This window comes from Odontesthes bonariensis, chromosome 3 (genome assembly GCF_027942865.1).
Source record: "Odontesthes bonariensis isolate fOdoBon6 chromosome 3, fOdoBon6.hap1, whole genome shotgun sequence".
In the NCBI taxonomy this organism is placed as follows: Eukaryota; Metazoa; Chordata; class Actinopteri; order Atheriniformes; family Atherinopsidae; genus Odontesthes; species Odontesthes bonariensis.
The window spans coordinates 23455171-23475480 of record NC_134508.1 but is presented as its reverse complement, the minus strand read 5'-3'; the positions used below and the strand labels follow the sequence as shown (position 1 = coordinate 23475480).

Below are 20310 nucleotides of genomic sequence, written 5' to 3'. Positions count from 1 at the left end.
TTGAAAAATAGTTATGAAGAACGCGTTTGATAAAAAAGAAACCCAGACAGTCGTGGAGACGAGGCAGGCTGAAAACAGACTTGAAACAACATGAGCACAGAGAGATAGTGAAAATACCACAGACACTCCCTTGACACTGTGCTCCCACCATCATACAGAAGAACATCTGCTTTATAATTGGTCCAATTTCTATTTTTAGACCCTACCCTCCTTCTGTCTGCAGCGATGGCCTGGTCCTGAGAAGCCACAGCTGAAAGAGAGAACTGTGTGAAAAAGCTGCGTGGCAGCAGGAGGAGACAGAGAGGAAGAGAACTACCCATGATAGTGTTTGATCTATTGCTATGCAACAACAATTCAATTCCTACCAAAAAAAAAGAAAATGCAAAATGTGCAAACAAATCAAATCAAATAACTCCTGGACTCTTGAAAACATACAAGTTGATGTGCTGCCCTGCGATGAAGGCAGTGGATGTAGAACATTTCATGTTTAAATCCGGCACCAAATCTCTGTCAAATGTATTGTCTCAATGTGAAGAAGACTTTGGAAGTGCCTTTTCCTCCTTTTTACCAGAAACCCCTCCACAGTTTTAACAAAAGCTCCCACACACAGGCACACAGGTTTTTTTTCTTCTCGTTCAAAATATATCAAGTGGGTGGCTAGAGTTCTTAAATAGACAAGATCTAGCAACCAAGCCAATAACAGTGGTGTTATTCCTAAAAATCTCCAATCCATATAAGAATATAAGACAAAGTGCTGCAATTCAATTCAATTCATTTTTATTTATATAGCGCCAAATACAACAAATGTCATCTCAAGGCACTTAGATAGTAAGTCCAATTCAAGCCAATTGGAATTCAATTAATTAATAATAATCATAATTCATAAAATAATCCAATTCGTTCATATAGAGCCAATTCAAAAACAATTTCCTAGCTAAGAAAACCAACAGATTGCACTGAAAACTTTTTGTTTTTCGGTCCAATCTCCCGGCCTGAGCGTGCCTGAGGCGACTGTGGAGAGAAACGACTCCCTTTTAACAAGAACAAACCTCTGGCAGAAGCAGACTCAGGAAGGGTGGCCATCCGCCTCCACCAGCTGGGGTTTGAGAAGACAGAAAGGGGGGACAACAAACCCTGTAACACCATTCAAAGGATACCTGTTGGAACAGGGAAACACGAGTTAATGACCACAATAATATCACATATACATAAAGAGAGTAAAGTGAGGAAAGGTGTGACAGATGAGGCCCCAAGCAGTCTAGGTTTATGGCAGCTTAACTATGGGATGTTTCAGGATTACCTGAGCCATCCCTATTCAAGGTAAACACAAGAAACTTGTGCTAACGAAAAAATAAATAATAAAATAAAGGACCAGACTCAGTGAGTAATTTTAGTGCTGAATGTGATAATTGAGGAAAGCGATATTACTATATAAAGACTGATCAATACAAATACAGTTTCAATGTACAAACCGGTAATTTTATATTTACAATGTTTCAATGATATGATTTCTTGTACATAAAGCAGGACATTCAAACGTCATTATTTTGTGTTTTTTTAAAAAAAAAACCTATTAACAGAACGACAATGAGTCTAAAGCCACAGAAAATAGGGAAAAAGTAGGAAAAAGTAGGAAAAAGTAGAACACCATAGGACCTTCCGTGTTCTGTCCACAGGCTACAGCAGCCGAGACTGCCGAGCATCGTGGGAAAGTGCCCGGTCCTTTTCTGCCACATACTTTCAGCATTTTTAAGGCATCGGACCAAAATCCAGCATTTATTCTCATTTATCCACATTTACCATAGATTTCAGGAACACGTTACTTTAAGATATGCCATGAACAGTGATATGCCATGAACAGCTTAACATGAGTTAAGCTTTAGAACTGGGATATCAAACAGTTTCTGATACGTTTAAATTGATCCAAGTGTCCGCATGCCAGTGTAATTGCATCTTTAACATTGAAACTGTATTTGTATTGATCAGTCTTTATATAGTAATATCGCTTTCCTCAATTATCACATTCAGCACTAAAGTCCAATGGTTATCAAGAAAATTTAAAGCCCTTTTAGAAGCTAAAAACAGTAAGTAAAGAACATTTAAGAGTTAAAAACTTTCTTGCATTGAGCCACAGTGACTCAAAATAAGAGCACTGGACCGAGATGTTTTGTTGTTTATGTCCCTGGGACTGAAGCACCTTGGGTCACTGTAGCAGGGCACGTTGTCCGGAAAGCTGCTCCTGTCTTGGAGTGCCGTTGCTATGGGTTGTTCTTAGTCTGCAGCAATATTTATGTGGGTTGTATGTCTTAAAGGTTTCCCATCAGAACATTGCATTGTAACTAGATGATCACTGTTTCTCACTTTAACACCTTTGCACCCACTTAAACATGTTTGCAGACCACCTATGGCAACAGCTCTTCCTGTAAGAAGCTCAGTACAACATTGGGTAGTTTTAAAGATGTTGGATGAATTTCCCATCAAAATTTGCATTTCGGGTGTGGCCAGAAAAAGATCTTGTTAAAACTAACCAAAGTCGAGCTGCTTTTAGCTGTGACTTGCAGCCAGCATGCTTATTCCAGCGGTCCGTCAGTCAAGGAATGTTTTAACTCCCTCCTTTCCCGAAACTTCACGTATAAAATTGCGACATAAATAGGCTTTAAATTCACTTTGTATAGTAAAACCAAGTAAAATCTCAGTTAGAGACCGGCTTGTTTTAAGTGATTTTAATGCTACCCAGTTTCTAATCTCAGGGCTGGAAATTGATTTTCCCAGGCTCCCACAGTTGCACCAGCGTGGGAGAACAAGTTGTTTACAGTGTCATGAGTAAACACTGTGTTTATTTTTCCAAGTGTATCTGAAGTCAACTTTCTAGGTCGTGAGCGTCCTGGGTACAATATTGATCTTAGCTTGAACTTCAATTTGTGATTACTTTTTAATGTTTGAAAAGCTTAGTGTGGGCCCTTCAATTGAGAGCTACTTCAGATGTGCCAGCATTCACACCGTTTTTACAGTTTGTGACCATAGATACAATCCAATGCTATCTATGGCCTAGTTTTTCTGGCATGAAGAACAAGTAATGCCTCAATAAAAAAAATTGAAAAACTTTGTAAATGTAAATTCAAGCCACGCATTCATATCAGTGGAGAATAAATCCACTGTATCTCGGGGGAGCTAGAGTGTGACTCCTAATCCCCTCAAATTAATTCAGATATTTAGTATCAGACATTTCTAATCCTACTCTCACTTTTCATTATGTGGCACTGGAGATTCAGTGGCAGTCAGATCTGGATTAGTTATATAGCTCTCTATCGAAGTTGAGTTTTAACGGAGGCCTGTGGGGTTCGTGCCCAACATGGGTGAAAAAAATGACATGGTCATTATTTTGAAATACCTTTTAAATTCTAAACATCTGAGGTTTGGAGAAGGTTTTTGGAGTCTTTAGGATTATAAGACTTGCTACATACAGGAAAAATGACTAAAACGATTATCTGATCTCATGGTAAAACGCGATAAAGACATGATTGCCACTGGTTCCTTGCCACATCAATATTTAACGCTAACAGCAAATTGTAGTATTTACCTGTGAACACGCACCCAGTTCCTCAAAAGGTGGCTTTGGGAGGGACTGTGAGACTTTCTTTTCAATCCAGACGCTCTCACAGAGCTTTTATTCCTATGTATTGTTTAGAAAATCATAATCTAATTACACGTTCTGAGTTTTCTTTCCTAATCCTTTCGCAGAAGTTTGAGTTTTCATCACAATGCTTTCGGATGCAATTATAGACTGAAACTAAACGGACAAATAGTGGGAATTAGGTCAGGAATCCAGCCGAGACACACGGATGCTGATATTTGCATATTCCAAAATATTTTTCAACGAGAACTGCCAGAAACTAAATCTGGGACGCTGGTTTAATTATTACCCCATAACTCACTGCATATTAGGTCCCAGCTTGCGATAATTACTTGAGCTGTTTTCTCTAGCAAGGAACAACAGAAATCATCGCATTCAGTATGTGGGGAAAAAAATCCAGCAAGCTTCTTGATCTTGATGCATTTCCACTAACTTACCTTCTGGATTACATCTGAACAGGAGAGAGGAATCATAGGCTCATTTAACTGCATCGTGATGATAATGTCTACGGCTTTCTTTATGCTTCTACGGAAGATATGCTGACATCGTCACTCTCCTTTTTTGGGTCTCCATCACTCTCCTTCTTCTGCTGTTTTGTTTCTCATTGCTCGACAACAATTAGGACTTTGTAATGTGTAATGTTGCAATTGTTGTCGTTTAATCACTTTTCTTTTTATATCTTTTTGAATTTGGTTTGTGGCCTATTGAACCACGAAAAAAGTAGAAATACTAACGTGTAAATGTTCAAATAAAAAAAAAATAAAAGGCTCTAGTCTCTTAAAGCCTTAGAGCTTAGAGCTAAATTGTGTATTACTATTGTATTTCAATAAAGCTTAGTAGAGTTCACATCTCTGTGACATAGACTCAAAAGAATTGAACATTAAAAGTTTCATAAAGGTAGCAGCAAATCCTCTGCAGGAGCAATATATTATTACACTGCCATGCACAAGTGTTCATTATCCCTTGCTCGCCTCCCGCACTGTATATCACGATTTAATGTTATGCACTCTGCACTACTTTCCTGCATCCTTTATTAACACCTTGGCTCCTGCTGTGCTTAACACTGCACCAGCACACACGGTGAAAGAAATTTATCAGCAATTTCCCCACAACCACTCAACAATTTGACTCGTCTCAATCTGTTTTTAGGAACTCCACTTCCTGCATGGCAACATTTACGAGTAAAAACATTTTGTTTTATTGATATTGTTCCTGTGTAGCGGTTGGCGAGGTGGTCATTTTTGAGTTTAGCAGAGGTAAAAAGATAGACTAACAGAGAGAGAAGGAGAGTGGGGCATAGAGAGGAACTTCAATGTCTTTGGCCCAATTTGCAAGGAATTGATAAACCACTGCATACCTGCAGTGCTCAGCTGCTGTATGTACTTCATGCTGATACCGCATCATGTTCACTGAGCAGAGCTCCTTTGTTCTTCTGCATCAGCTTAAGTTAGATTCTGACTCTGAGTATGTTTGTCACCCTACGGGGATTCATGTACTGGATGATGTCTCACACCTGTCAACAAATCCAAGAAGGATAACAAAAAGAAAACTTTGCACACCAGTGTGACGTAAGCAGCGCTGCATCTTCTGATGCGTGTGTTTTTTTTTTTTTCCCTCCTCTGCACTTAGCTTTGATCACTTTTAGTATAATCTTTGGTCACAAGCATGTTATTTAGGTCAATGTTGCAAAAATTCTCAAATTATTAACTGAAATGCACAATTTCTTGTCAAACATTTCCATCGTGAGCAATAGTTTATTCGTCCGGCTCTGTGTCTCATTACATTTAATTTGGAGTTGAAAGCAGCTATTTGGATTGTGTTCAGTGTCAACAGTGAAATATGAAAATGATACGAAGGACAAGTAATAAAATCAGATATCTATTAAAGGTAGTTGGCTTGTTAAAACAGATAGTTTTGAACATTTTAAAGAGGAAAAGTGCAGAGAGGAAAAACTTAGAAATTGACAAACAATCTGAAGGCCAGAGGAGCACAAGTTTTGTGGTGGACCACAAACTCATTTGCATGATTGAAATGCTATCGGATATATGTGTTGTATTGATTACTGACTACACAAAAAGGCATGAACGTTCACAGAAGACAACAGTGCTGGATGATGATAGGATTTGTTCCGTATAAATCCTTTCACTATGGGCAGGCAAGTCTAGAAACCTCTCCAGGAGGTAGATATGTCATTAACCAAGTCTACCATGAAGGAGGAGTTCACACACAGAGAGTTCTCCTCAAGGTGCAAATTCTTCACATATCAGTAATAGACTTTACAAAAAAATTCTTACAAAAGCCCCAACAGCTTTTCAGTGGCATCCTTTGAATAGCTGAAGCTACTATCGGTCTGTACTAGAATTACTGAAAGGAAAAAGCATACAAAATCATTTGTAAAACACACAGAGGCACTGTGAGGCCATGGCTTCCAGAGTCACATCTGTCTATGTGACAGAATACATAAGCACCCAGGTGAATTCTGAAGTGTGCAGACATAGTCTGTCAGCTCAGGTAAATCCTGCACAGGTCTTCAAAGCATACTGCTCAAATAAACCAGGAGTTTTTTTTACCTTAAGAAAGGTTAAATATTCAATTTTCTTTACCTTATTGCCTGATTTCAACCTGATCAAAATCAGTCTGGGTTGCAGACTTCTGCCTGTCAGCACCTGCAAGTGATTGTGCATTAGATAAGGAACACTTGACTGGTGGTTATGCTGATTTGCGACATTACGTTTCAAGAATACTCTTAATTGAAGCAGAGTCTTTGACCCATATTTCTAATTTTGAACATTTTAAACCACTGAATTGATCTTAATAGTTCCAATGTCTAAATATTTCTGAACCTTCTTGTAAATTTTTTTAATGTTAAACATTTAGTAAGTCAGTCAAGTATCTGTGGGTTTTTGACTGTTTATTGGACATACAAGGCGTGAACATTGTATATGCAATGATAATGATAATGCTTAAGTTTTCTGAGACATCATACAATTTGAGGGAAAAAAAAGGCAAATATGTAAATAAATCTATGTAATAATGCAGGAAATATGTAAATATGTGCCTGCATTACCAAGGATATGTTGCTCTCATTATTTGATCCATATCCAACTCTCTGTGAGTCCCTTGCTGTTAAAAGATGCTATTTCTGGCAGCAAGTTCTTCAGGAGGCTTTAGTGCTTGAGCATCCTGTTGGCAGACGGTGAGTTTCATGTACCGGCTCATAACCTTTAACGTGCGCCATCGCAGTGTACCCACGTGAAAATACACATCTCGCCGGTCAAAGCGGGAACTTGCGAATCCGCGTTTGGATGAGAGCCGTCACAAATCTATAGATGATGAGAAGCCTGAAGACGAAAGTGAGAGGAAGAGATGTTATGCGATAGATGCAGATAAGGAGAAGAAACAAAGATGAGTGAAGGAGAACAAGATGGAGGGTTGCATTATAGAACTGATAGAGAAGCAGAGCAGGAGACTCGGTGTGCAGTGCGCTTGTTTTTTTTGCTGATACAGATCAGGTTTCATAAAGATCCACATGATTGCCTCATAACAAGGGGGATGCTGAGAGGAATGAGATAGAGAGATGGGGCGGAGGCAAACAGAGACACGACAAAATTGATAAATTGCTGCTTGCCCTCCCTGCAGCTGCTTTCTTTGTTTTTCCGGCCTGTGATTTTTCCCAGTGGGCTTTATATGATTACACTACTGTAATTTGGAAGAAAAGAAAATATCAAGGACAATAACAATGATGGAGAGAAAAGTTCACACTTTGGAGTCTTCTGATTGATGGAGCGGCGTGGCTCCAGTGTTGGCTTTTTCAACCGTCCACTTTACTATGACTGTCTCCAGGGCTCACCTCTGCTCCTGTCTCCTCAGGTTCCTTGACTGACAGTGAAAACCAGGGCCACATCACTCCTCACACTGAGGACTGGCAGGGGGCCAGGCACTGGGCTAAGATGCTGCTGAGGCTGTGACTTACTCTGTCACTGACCTACTGAATGACTGACTGATCAAATGACTGACAGGGGGGACGGAATAAGAGATACCATAAGGACGGTGGAGGGGATTCTAAATACCACCAAGCTGTCTATTGGGATTTGACATTTCTATATATATCACTTCATACATATTATGCAGAAGTCTTGACAGCATCAACATCATAAAGAAACAAAGTACAAAGCTACAACAATTTTGCTGCTTATGCTTCAAGTCACCCTTCATGTCATCTAAACACTCCCGTCAGAGAACAACAGCCTAGTAATGTGTTGCCGACTGGGAAACTTACACTTACACTTAAATGTCTGGAAGAGCCGCATCAATATATTATTTTTTAGATAATTCCATTCGTGTGTGTTTAGGGCACCCGCAGGCAGCTTGGTGACCATCTCCCTGATTAGTTGATTGTTTCTTAAAGCAAAAGAAACAGACGTCTGTGAGCACAGTGTCACAACTATCGAGGCTGTAGAGCACAGAAACCTTGTTGCTGCATCCAGAGGTCTCGAACAAGATTAATGTACTTATGACAAAACCATTGTAGCCTAACATGTACTGGACCACATCTGTAACCACACCTGATGGTAATAGTAGGGCAGGGTGCATTAATTACATCTCTACATCACTTAAACAAGGACCAGTTGATTACTGCATTGAGTCACTGCCCAACCCCCCCCCCCCCTCCTTTTAGCAAATCAAAATGTGTATGAATAATGAAGTGCAAAGAAACGACTGTGCGCTCTGATTATCAAGCTACAGCTAAATGAGATGTTATCAGCTCAGGTTGTGGTTACAGAGTTTCTCATTTGAGTAAAACTCACGGGGCAGCATTGAGTCAGTGCTTTTCAAATGTGTAAAATTCATACTCATACGCAAACTTGCAGCTAATTGGGAAGTGACGACCTGCCTCCAAGCTTATATTACGTGGTTTGATCATTAAAAAAAAGAAAACAAAAGCTTATTTCATCTGCACCATTATCAACATCATCAGCAGATATTCACATTTAGAAGTTTTAATAGTTGTGGGAGGTAATTATTAAGGGTTCGTTATAAAGTAAAACTTCACCAGTGCTGGTTTATACATCTTACAAGAATAAGGATGATAAAGAATCAAGCACTGCATGATTTTATGTAGTGACTCATAGCATGTGTGTTAGAGCGCGTGCATGTTGTTGTGTGTCTTTTGAGCTACGTGTTTGAATCAGTCTTACATGACCATAGGGTTGCAGAGATGTTTGATTCCACAGAGGAAGTGAAGACATCTGTTTGCAGATTCAGAAAGTTATCAGACAACTAAATCCTCTGAACTGAAGTCGAAACAAAATCTCCTTGAATCCAGCCAAAGAGGCCTAAAGGGAAAAAGCCAGGAGCCAGGCCCCTCACCTCACACATTGTAATCCCCAACCCTCGCACAACCTTTCTCCAACAGCATTTATAATGCATTAAGGCATTATACAATGACCACGAATCCAAGACAGCTACAATACTGTTGCAGCTGTCAAAGCACCAGGATGCCAATTACCTCGAATGGCCATGTGCCTTTGATAGCACCTCTCTGTGACTTTCCCCTTCTCACGTGCCTAAATGTTGGAGGGAGAGGACAAGAAAGAAAGCAGGAGAGGCAAAGACATAAATGAAATGACAACAGTGGCAGAAAAAACAGGTGATTCGAGGATTTTAATGAGGAAGGGAAGTTGCTGTGCAATCTGAGAAAATGTAGGAGCAAGCAGAAGGGGAGGACACACAGAAAGAAATATGAGGGGATATTACAAAACCAGGGACACCTCTGCATTATTTAACATGTCCATACATAACACCATCTGTCTGTTTATTCACCCCACACTTCTAAATGGGTAAATTATGTGTCCCAGTAAATGCCCATTTAAGCTTTTGGGGAGCTTAAATTCCTTCTCAATGAAATGTTTCACATAATTTACAACTATTCCTTCCCTCAATCATTTTCCACACACAATTTTCCCATTGAATGCAGGATGAAGGCAACAGCATGACGGGTATGAGTGGAAGGCAGCTCGTCGGGTGCATGAACAGATCAGCGCTCTAGTTAACATTCACACCTATAGATGAGTTTCTAGTACATCTTACGAGGATATCTTTGGACAGAGAAGAGAAAGTAGAGCATGTAGTGAGACCCACTTACTGTGTCTGTTTAAAAGATATCCTGTCTTTTGATTTGAATAATGGCCCGATGCCTTTTATCATCTGTATTAAGCCTTTTTGTTAAAGCAAAAATTTTATATTTCAGGAAATGCACCCTTTAGTTTTCTTACTGATACCCACTGACAGCGTTCTTGTATATTCAACCACGTTTCCAAAAAAAAAAGACCAAAACCGTGCATTCAATTGAAAACAACTCAAAGATTCCCTGAAAAGTGTTGAAATTGAGAAAGAGTACTTTTTATTACATATGTGCTCATTTTTTAAATTGATTCCAGCAAGGGACCGACTGCTGTAGCTTTGAAAGCAAAATGTTTTCAGTTCATACTTGATATAGGATTTCAAGCGCTCACCAGGGTGTCTTACTGTGTTTTTCATTTCATGATATTCCAAATGCTTTCAGTGGGTGACACAACTGGACTGCAGGCAAGGCATCTTAACCTGTTTAACTACAGAGCCACGTCGTTGTCACATATGAAGGATGGGATTTGGCATTGTGTTTCTAAGATTATGCAAAGTCTTTTCTAAAGACTTAGTCTGGATGGAAGCATATCTTGCCTCAGACTGAGCTCATGAATTCCTGTTACAGGTTATTAATGCATATATTTTGTTTTTGTCTAAGTCATTGTACTTCATGCACTGTCAAGGATTTTGACTTTTATCCTAACGCTAAATATTTTGCACGTCGTTTAATGACACCATTTAACGTATAAGAAGCCTAAAATGAATAGGCAGTGAACCCCTCCAGAGGCATACCCTTTATATGCAATGTCATGGGATGATGTGGGTTGCCTGAAACTTGTTTGTATCATTCATCATTAATGGATCTGCGGAATACTCACACCGTGTGCTCTCATACATCTCCAAACCTTCACAGATGATTGAATTGAACTGTACACTGGTAACAACCAGGATGGACAAAGTGTCCATGATGTCCAAATGACATATAGATAACATATTCCTGAGCCCATGCAGTGGTATTCACAACACAAACATATCTGTTTTAATGCAATGCCCCCTTAGGGTTTAAAAATAAAATTGTTTAATATAATATTTACAGTTATACACAGGGGACATCTTCAAATTCTATACAATTCATGTTGTGGGATGCTTTTCTCAGAGTATTTGACCAGACACAGTCTTTCATAAGGCAGTGAGACCCTCCAATTCTTTAACTCTGACAAACTCAGCCTCTCTGGCTAAATGCTGAAGATTTGAAACTCGAGCTTGTTGTCACAGTTTTGTTTTTCTGTTTCTTTTAGGTGCAAGAGTGGTTATGCCTGAACTGTCAGATGCAGAGAGCACTGGGAATGGACATGGACACACCACGCTCCAAGAGTCAGCAACAGATCCACTCTCCTTCTCATCCAACCAATCCTGAAGTTAAACCTGATGCTTCAATTCAGCCTGCACCCCAGACACTTGTCCCTCCTCAGACGCAGCCTCCACCACAGGCCAGTCCAGCGCCAGCCCCTATCAAACAGACAGGTCCAGCTGGTCCAGCCGGTCCAGCCGGTCCAGCTGGACCAGGTCAGCAAAAAGCAAAGCTGCCTCCAGGGGCAGTCCCTCTCCCTGGAATGGCCAAGGCCCCATCCCAGCCCGATTTGTCCCGCAGCTCTCCCGCCCACCAACCCCAGCATCCCCGCCAGGACCAGACTCGCAGCGCAGGGAGCTCCCCTTCTCGACAGCCCCCACCCCCAGAGCAGACATTTGGAAAGTTGTTTGGCTTTGGTGCTTCTCTTCTTAACCAAGCCAGCACACTCATATCTGAAACCACTCAACCCCAACAGCAGCCCCCAAAACCAGCTCCCAAACCTGGGGGGCCTCCTGTTCCTGGACCTGGAGCAGGTAAACCCTCAGGACCACAGCCTGCACAACAAGGGCCTCGAGCCCCTGCTCAACAGCAACAGCAGCAAGCTCCCCCGGACTCCATTAAGCCTAAAGCCTGTTGTCCCCTCTGTAAGACGAACCTGAACGTAGGCAGCACAGCAGAGCCCAACTACAACACCTGCACACAGTGCCACTCTCAAGTGTGCAACATGTGTGGATTCAATCCCACTCCACACCTAGTTGAGGTAAGACTGATTTGATCTGTTTGGCTTTTAGCCATGTGTATCAAAGTGTAAGCTGCTCTTGCACACTATGGTTGGGCTAAAGTTAACGATTTATTGACATGTTTTTGGGAAATATGCTGTGTCATAGTGCAGTCCAAAGGGTTTGTTGTTACTCATTTATGGCTGCTTGGATAGCTGTTTTGTCTTTGTGTTTTTTCTTATTTACAGAGGATTCCTGAGTGCATGAACCAAATATGTATCAAATGGGCACCTATTGCCCTATTCACTGTTTATGTGACATTCTTGATGGCCTTTTTTATTTCATGTCTCAGCATTTTCTGTTGTTGTTTTTTTTTTTTTGTTGGATCAAAATAAAGGTTTGGTGCAAACTCTCACTCTTTGCCAGTGGGGGGGTTTTAACACTTTATGAAAAATAATAATTTATTGTAAAATGTTTGATTTAAAGAACACTTTTGCAGAAGAATAGTTAATATTTGAATTTTCAGCTGGATGTTCTATCTGTAGTTAACTGTACACTCATTTACATTATGCTTTATATGAGACTCCTTGTCTGCTTGTGCTTGTTGCTGCTACTCTACTCTCTGTTTCTTGGTCTGCATCTACTCTGTTCTGCACTGTCAGAGTCTTTCATGTAGTTAGCAGAGTGAAGTCCAAGCTGTGGCTCACCTCATCAGTAACTCTGCCCTGGAGCAGCACAGAAATATATGACCAATCTACAGGAAACAGAGGCTTATTAAGTTCAGTTTAATGGATTATCTGAGTGTTTATTAGTCACATCCAGGGGTCAGCTGAGGTAATACGCCTCTCTTAAGTGCCCCCTTGTCCTGCGTCATGGTGGGAATTTAGTTGGTAAGAACAGGGACTTGCAATAGCTTCCAGAGCCAGGCAATAACAGAGTTTAATTATGCAAATCAAGTTCAATTGAATGATAGCAGTAATAACAGGCTTGCTGCAGAGCTCCGGCTTTTTATGGGCAAGTCTTGTCTTCCCAGGCATCTGGTTGTCACAGGCTCTAGCAGAGGCCATTCATAGATCGCTATGGAAACTGAGAAATAATTTGTTTGTCAGCCATCTCCTTTCATGCTTGGCTGCTGAGATGCTGAAAGTATCCAGAAAACTTTCAGACTGCTGTTGCTCTATTTTCATGAGAGATGCAGTTATTGGGCGTGTTGTGTTTCTGCTCTGCGAGTTCGGGTCTGAAACTCAATCCAGCATAAGAGGGATTCTTTCCAAACCATTAAATAGAAAGACAATTGTCATATTGTGTGAGTTGGCATATAGGTCGCTTGAGAGTGGGCAAGAAATTAATTTTTTTTCATGTGGGTGGGGTGACAAAGCTGTCAGAGCCAGGGACAAGGCAAAGAAAGGAGCGGGTGCTTGGTCTGACATCTGATATACTTCATTTTAAAACATATGTGACACAACTAACCTTTCACCACTTTTGAACAACATCCCACTGACGCCATCCTGGCTGAGAAGGTTGGAAGTGGAGAGGAAATGTCAAGTGAAGATGGCCAAGAAGAGAAGTGAATGAAAGTTCAACATGGAGTTGGGAATGCTTACAGTAAGAGGATTCTAGCATTTGATATAAACAAACAACTTTATATCAAACACTGGAGAGACGACAGATGTGTACTGAAAAGCTAAAGCGATAGAAGCTCTACCAACTACACTGTTGTTCCTCTGTCTGCTGGAATAGTGTCACAGTCGTGAACCTTTTAGTCAATATTAAGATCATTTTGGTTTTTTTCTACAATTATTCACTGACTTTTGAAATAGATATTGTAAAAATTGTTTTTATTATTCCTTGTTGGACTCCTTCAGGTCTGTGTTAACTAACCCTACTTTCATAATCCTAGTTCAAGCTGAAGTAAACTAGCCTCTGTCTGACAAGGAATGACTTTTAAACAGGGCCAAAGGTGTATCCATGTAGTGCACCTGGAATATTATTGCATTACAAGAAAATGTGATGATATCGATTACTTAGTTTCTTCATAATAGTTGTCATTACTAAGTGCTATTCAACTATAAAAGAGATTTCTCTGGTGTAAAATTTAAGTCCTTAAGTGACTGGCCGAGAAGGTGTCCAGTTTTTGTCACTTTCAGACAACGTCGCTCCCTCCATTCACTTCCCCTCTTTGTAACATCTTAACTTTAAACTAGCCTTCCAATCTGTCAATTCATATTGACTATAAACATGCAGGAGTCATGATGCAGGCATGAATTCATTCGAACCAAAGACATTACTTGGCCCTAAGTGTAGCAAACTCCCCAGTCTCTTCCCTGGTCTGGTTCAACGGGCGTACAGACCACCTACGCTTCCTCCTTCGTCTTTTCGCCAACTCCAATAGCAGAATCCTTTCTTCTTCAAGGTCGAGCAACTCTATATCCATCTCCATAGTATCTTGCAGACGCGCCATTGTTGTTTTGACCAGGATCAGCGTGTCAGCGGAATATATACACTCCCCCCACCGAAGTTCTCGCGACTCGCGAGAGTCATGTTATGGTTGCAGAACCATAACATGAAAAGTGGTTCGCGACCAGAGCAAAGCAACACGTCAAGACGATAGACGCAGAACTATAATCTGCCCTTTAGGTGCATGACTTTGTGAAAACGCATTAATAGCCTGCTGCTGGATGGACATCAAACGGCTTCATTACACACTGCATTGATTTGGATTTTACTCACACAAGTCACTGTACAAGCAAAGCTGTTTGCACTCTGCACTCTCACACGAGTCAAGCTGCAGGAGCTGCTTCTTCAAAGTAACAGCACTTTCATGTAATTTATGTTTTACAAATACCACATTATGTACCTGTAACTGACCACATGTAAATACTTACTCTGAAAGAAAGTGGTGCTTCCGTACAAGAGGTGCTGTATTTCTCCATAAACTGACCTTTTATATTTTATAATCCAAGCTTGCTCTAATTGGATGTACACTAAAGCCTTTTTTACATTGTGAAAGAAAACAACCACTAAAACCCTCTAACATCTGGTTTTTGAGTGTTTAATTTTTGTTCAGTCCTGTAACAGATGACTGTGCAGCAGTTGCTGGTATTTATCGGCTCCAGCTCCAATCAGCATTGTTTAAAACACGATGCCGCATGACTGTGACGCTCAGGGCTGACAGAGCAGGTAGCCCTCACTTTTTCTTTACAGAAACAGATTTTTACTGACTGTAATGCCTCATGGAGGCTCTGCAACAGACAGCAACAACTAATGAATAAAACAGAATAAGATTGATCGATTTTACCTGTCAACAAGACAGCTGGCGGCTCACTCTAAATCCCACTGTGTGGAGCTTACTTCAAAATAATAACCTAGCATTATTGTCTTAGAAGGTTGAGTTTATCAGAAATGATATTCTACCACGGACTGCAGGAGACTGCACCACCACCCCTTCATGTTGTCAGAGCTTGTTATCAGAGAGGTGATGGTAGTTATTTGATGTAACTCCAGTTGTGTTTGTTGTAGCCCTCAGTGCACCAAGGGTAAACAGGCTACTGGAAGTAGAAAAGGATTAAATCTGCTTTCTTTAGCGAGTGTACTCACATCTAAAAACCTATTTGAACATGCTACTATGGGTATAAAAACAGTATGCGAAGACCTTTGCCTTCATTAAATCTATCATTAGTGGACATGAGGTTTTTCCTGAAATCACACTGGGGAGCTTTGTTGCCTAAAACACATCAAGAAATTTCTCCACCTTAACATATCCAAACAGTGACTCAGAATGAAAGGTCAAAAACTAAATTAAAATGACTCTCCAGCAATAGGAGCCTTTCTTCTGGTTGAAGGCAATGTGGTTTATCCTTACGCTGCCTCTCAGGCATCCCGATGTAAACTTCTGTCAGTTTTTATGCTTCGTCACTGGCATACTGCTGTTGTAAAGAACTAAATCGCAATTAACTATGCTTAAGGGGTAACAAGTGAAATAAAAAAGGTTCATAAAAGATGTTGGGTCAGTGTGAAAACAAATACCCACAAATATAAAACGTTTATGTTCTTGATTGTATCTTGATAATTAATCCTCGCATCCTCTTTTTCTCTCATAGCCACAATTTTGAAAAACAACAACAACATTTTGTTGCATGTGCAAACCAGAGAATGTTGGAAATATTCATGAAGATGCATTTTCCGTCTCGTTACTAGTGACACAATGCATAATTCATTCAGAGCGAATTAGGCTGAGTCGTATGAAAAAATAGTCAGCCCCTCTTTAATCTGTGATGAGCCAACGAGCGCCAGCGTCTGGGCGAGAGGGAGTGGAGCGATGGTGGAGGAGGAGGAGGAGGAGGAGGAGGAGGAGAGAAAGCGAAGAGGTGAAAGATTGAGGAGGAAGAAGAAAGTGCGAATGAGAGGAAGCCAACTGTTTGTTACGTTGCAGAATATTTCACATCAATTAGTGCTGATAGTCACGTGTGGCTCAGAGTAAATAGGATGTCCTTATTTTGGGACTTTTCCGCTCTCATAATGCTTCTCAAGATTAAAACCAAGAGCAACTCAATGTCATCTCTCCATAGTTTGGTTGTAAATGAAACATAAAGTGTTTCCATTGATGTGTCTGCTGCTCAGTCTGATTTACAGTACACAGAAAGTCAGTCCTCATTTCGGGATTGCTCTCTCTCTCTCTCCGTGCTGCCTTGGTCTTCTCCAGTCTAGTTAAGCATACACAGCAGTGGATGCCGTGCCTTAGCTCTTTCTTGATTATATATACAGGTGGAGGTTTGTCTGACATAATGCATTATGTCTCAATCCCCAGCAGTCTCACTATAACATTATTTTTCCCTTGTCAGTTTTTCTATGCCTAAATTTTTCGTCCTCACCGTCGGCAGGCGTTACGGTCTGACTCTGTGTCTATTATTATGATATAGAAGCTCGTCCACTGTTTATAATGAGGGAAAGTCCCTGAGTGGTCCATAAATAAGGACTGAGTTTCTCACTGTAGAAATAGTATAGAGAAACAGAAAACATAGCTCATCAATAATTCAGCGAGGTTGAACATAATAAATAGTTCATGCAGTGTGGAGCAGGGAGAGAACTATGTTTGATTCCACATGTCATCTATGGTCAGTGTGTATTGACGCTTTGGTGAGCTGTATGTCCATGAATGTACATGAGACGGAAAATTTACGTGTGTGATTAATAAGAGAATCAAATAGCCTGCTTATGAAAGCTACTCTATTTTTGTAAGACTTGCCTATACATTTATTACATTCACTCATTTATACTTGTGAGCTTGAGGTGAAAATCAGACTCATCTAATCTTCTGGGATATTAAAGCAGACAAACAGGATTTCAGTGTCAGAAAATGTTGTGATGTGTCAGCAAAGTAAAGTTCAGCTCTGGTTGAGTCCGCTCTGCTCTGGTCCCTGGTCATATAAATTTGATCAACATAGCTCTAAAATAAGCTCAGCATTTAAATGGCATCAACATATGTACCAGTAAATGACTCATTATTTCACTTTCTGTCTGCGTTGTTCAGTGTATGATCCAGCCATAAGTGCCCACAGGATACTATATATACACTCACACACACGAGCAATCTCAAAGACTCACTCTGTAATATGCACATCTGCGGCAAAGCTGTAACAACTAGACTGTGCAAAGAACGATTTTTTAACAATCTGTGACACCATCTGCAGTAAGTTTGTGGTACTTTGTTTTATTGTTATGTGCCTTAAACACAGGATGCTTTTGCTTTTCACACAAGGTGATGATAAAAAGCACACTCGGTACTTTTAGATATTTCTATGTATTTGTGTGTTTGATGCAGCTGCCACTGAAAAGTATGCAGTACTTAAAACTTAACACAAAGAATTTCCTTTTAATTTATTTTTTTTCATCCAGAACTACAAAAAAGCTTCACACCTCAATGCCCTTGAAGACACAGCAGGCATACAATAAACATATGCAGAACATTTAGTATTTGCAAATGTGTCACTTATCTGCAGGGAACATGCTCACACACACAGCTCTGGTATACAGTAGATGAACATGTCACTCACATTCTCAAACATGCTGGAAGTGATTTCTGAAGGTTGGCACCATCCTGTGTCTCCCACCGGAGTCTCATACAAAGCCAGATGGCTAGCAGCGTCAAGGCATCCAAGCCTGCCGCGCTCATCCTGGCTGCTCCCAAAGCGATGATGGTCAGCCATCACATGATTCAAGCACCCATCCGGTCTCAGTCAGCAGCTTGCTGCCTTTAAATTACTTCTATGTTCTGCCTATACCAGCTACTGAAGCACAGTACAAGGGCCTAGTTATTTTTGGAATCTAGACACAAAAATTATATCCTTCTTGCGGACAAGAACGACAACCAATAACTGCGTGACCAACATGACACATGGAGGGTGTTGTCTTGTGATTCCATTGCACTTCATCTTATTTTAGAAATTCGTAGATTGGATGATTATGATGGTTCTAAAAGGCGAAACCCAGCAACAAAACCACTGAAAATACAGCTACAATTCAGAAAAAAAACGAGCATCAAAAAGAAAAAAGTTTAGGACATTTTACAAAAAGCAATGAAAGAACAGAGGGAACAACAAACAAAACAAAAAGGAGAATGACTTGGAAAACGTTTTTTTTTCATATACTATTTTCTTAAAAGTGTTTATTTAGATGTACAAAAGTACATTTTCTAAATTATGTTTGTTTTGTTAAATGTTGTTCTTACTCGTGGTTTTGTTGTTGTGTCCAATGCTATTGAGTTTTTCCTATTCCTTTTCATTAATAGGGCGTCAAATTCTGCTATTTGGTGAAAGGCCCAAAGTAAAATTAGTGGCTTAGCGAGCTACGTTAAGATGAAAGTCAGAGATTTTTGTCTGTCTTTTATCCTGGCTGGCCACAGTGGTAACCTACACTTAACTTAGAGCCTGCTTCTGATGCATTTCATCATTTTAAAGAAATCATCTGAAAATAGCACCATCATTTCATTGATTCTTGTCCTGGTAACATCCTAGAGCGCAAAATCAGACTGAACGAAAATGTAAACACCGTCAGGCAGATGTATTGAAAGTTGAAGTCTGACACACTTGTCGTATTATTTGCCAGATTTAACCACAATAGAATGTTTACACAGCAACATCTTTTCAGCATTTCATCTATTTTGACCAGAACTCAGTAGCTGTGTTTACAGGAACCACTTTTAATCAGATTAGCAATCCAGTCGAAATAAAAAAAAAACTTGTGTAAGCACCTCAGTCAGGTCAGTCTCATACCATCTGAATGAGTTTTTATTATTATTTTTAATCGGACTGTAAAGTAAGATCACTAAGATCACATAAGGTGTCATTTGAAATCTTTCTATTTTAGAGTATTAGTATTAGTATTAGTATTAGACACTCACAGCAAATGCAGTAAAGACCATTTTGGGTTGTTTACCTATGAATAGCAACAAGGTCCTCACTAGGTAGCTGAAGGGGAGATGTAGGAAATTTACAGTACAACTCCTTATTTTCTAACAGTCCCTTTCAGTTGCTCACTGTTTAGTTAGGTTTAGGCATCTTAACTACTTAGTCAGTTTTAGGATTAGGCACTAAAACTATTTGGTTAGGTTTAAGTAGATATTGTGGTCAGGTTTGAAATGTAGCTCAAATATGGCACTAAAGAGCAACCAGAAGCTTTGACAAAACATATAATCCAGTCTAAGTCAGACCAGGCTGGTTTTTCACCACAAATTAGGTTAGACCATGTCCAGAATGCAAATAGCAGTTGCTGCTACTTTCAAGGGAAAGAAAATGTCTAATTCCTCAAATTCACACATGTGCACTCATGGATGCTCCCATACATTTTTACACTTCATCCCAGTTTTCGTTTTTTCTCAAATCTATTAAATTTGTGAACTGTGAGCTTCATTGCCTCCCTGTCAAAATCTGAAATTGATTCTCATGAAATATTTCATTGCTGGGTTATACCTTATTTTTATTGCAGCCCTCTCCTGAATGTGTTTTTGTTCTCTTGTGTTGGAGATAGATAAAAACCTCCCCCTGACACACCATTTTTTTCATGTGACACTGTGACTGTTTTGTTCTCTTGTCTCTTGCCCCAGTTCCTGATGTATCTATTCATGCACTCTCCTTCACTTTGCATGTCTCACTGATTTTCCCCTTCTATTCGCATTTCTCTTTCCCGCTGTCTATATGCCTTAGTTGAAGACTGCTTCCTGTTGACACATTGATTGAATTGGCAATTATGTCTGGTTGAATCTCTTGCTTTTGACATTGTAACATAGGTATTGAGCGCTCTTGATTTAGTCTGTGTTGTGTTGGTTTAGCCCCTGCAGATAAGGAGACAGAGCATTTATTAGAGACAATACAGACACCAACAAAAATAATAAGTGTGTGGATGTATGTGTGTGTATATATCTGGGGGGATGGAAGAGTGTATAGGGGTTGAGTGTTACTAATCCATGTTGAGGAAACATAGTG

General features: G+C 40.1%; 1 protein-coding gene across 5 annotated transcripts in view; it reads left to right on the top strand.

Moving 5' to 3' along the window:
* The window catches only part of bsnb (bassoon (presynaptic cytomatrix protein) b), a 69792-nt gene that overhangs the window by 12849 nt on the left and 36633 nt on the right, over positions 1-20310 (top strand). For all 5 annotated transcript variants that reach the window (XM_075461116.1, XM_075461115.1, XM_075461113.1 and 2 more), the window contains exon 3: positions 11059-11871. In XM_075461116.1, the coding sequence (XP_075317231.1) occupies positions 11059-11871 (813 nt within the window). The remainder of the gene's footprint in view (positions 1-11058; positions 11872-20310) is intronic.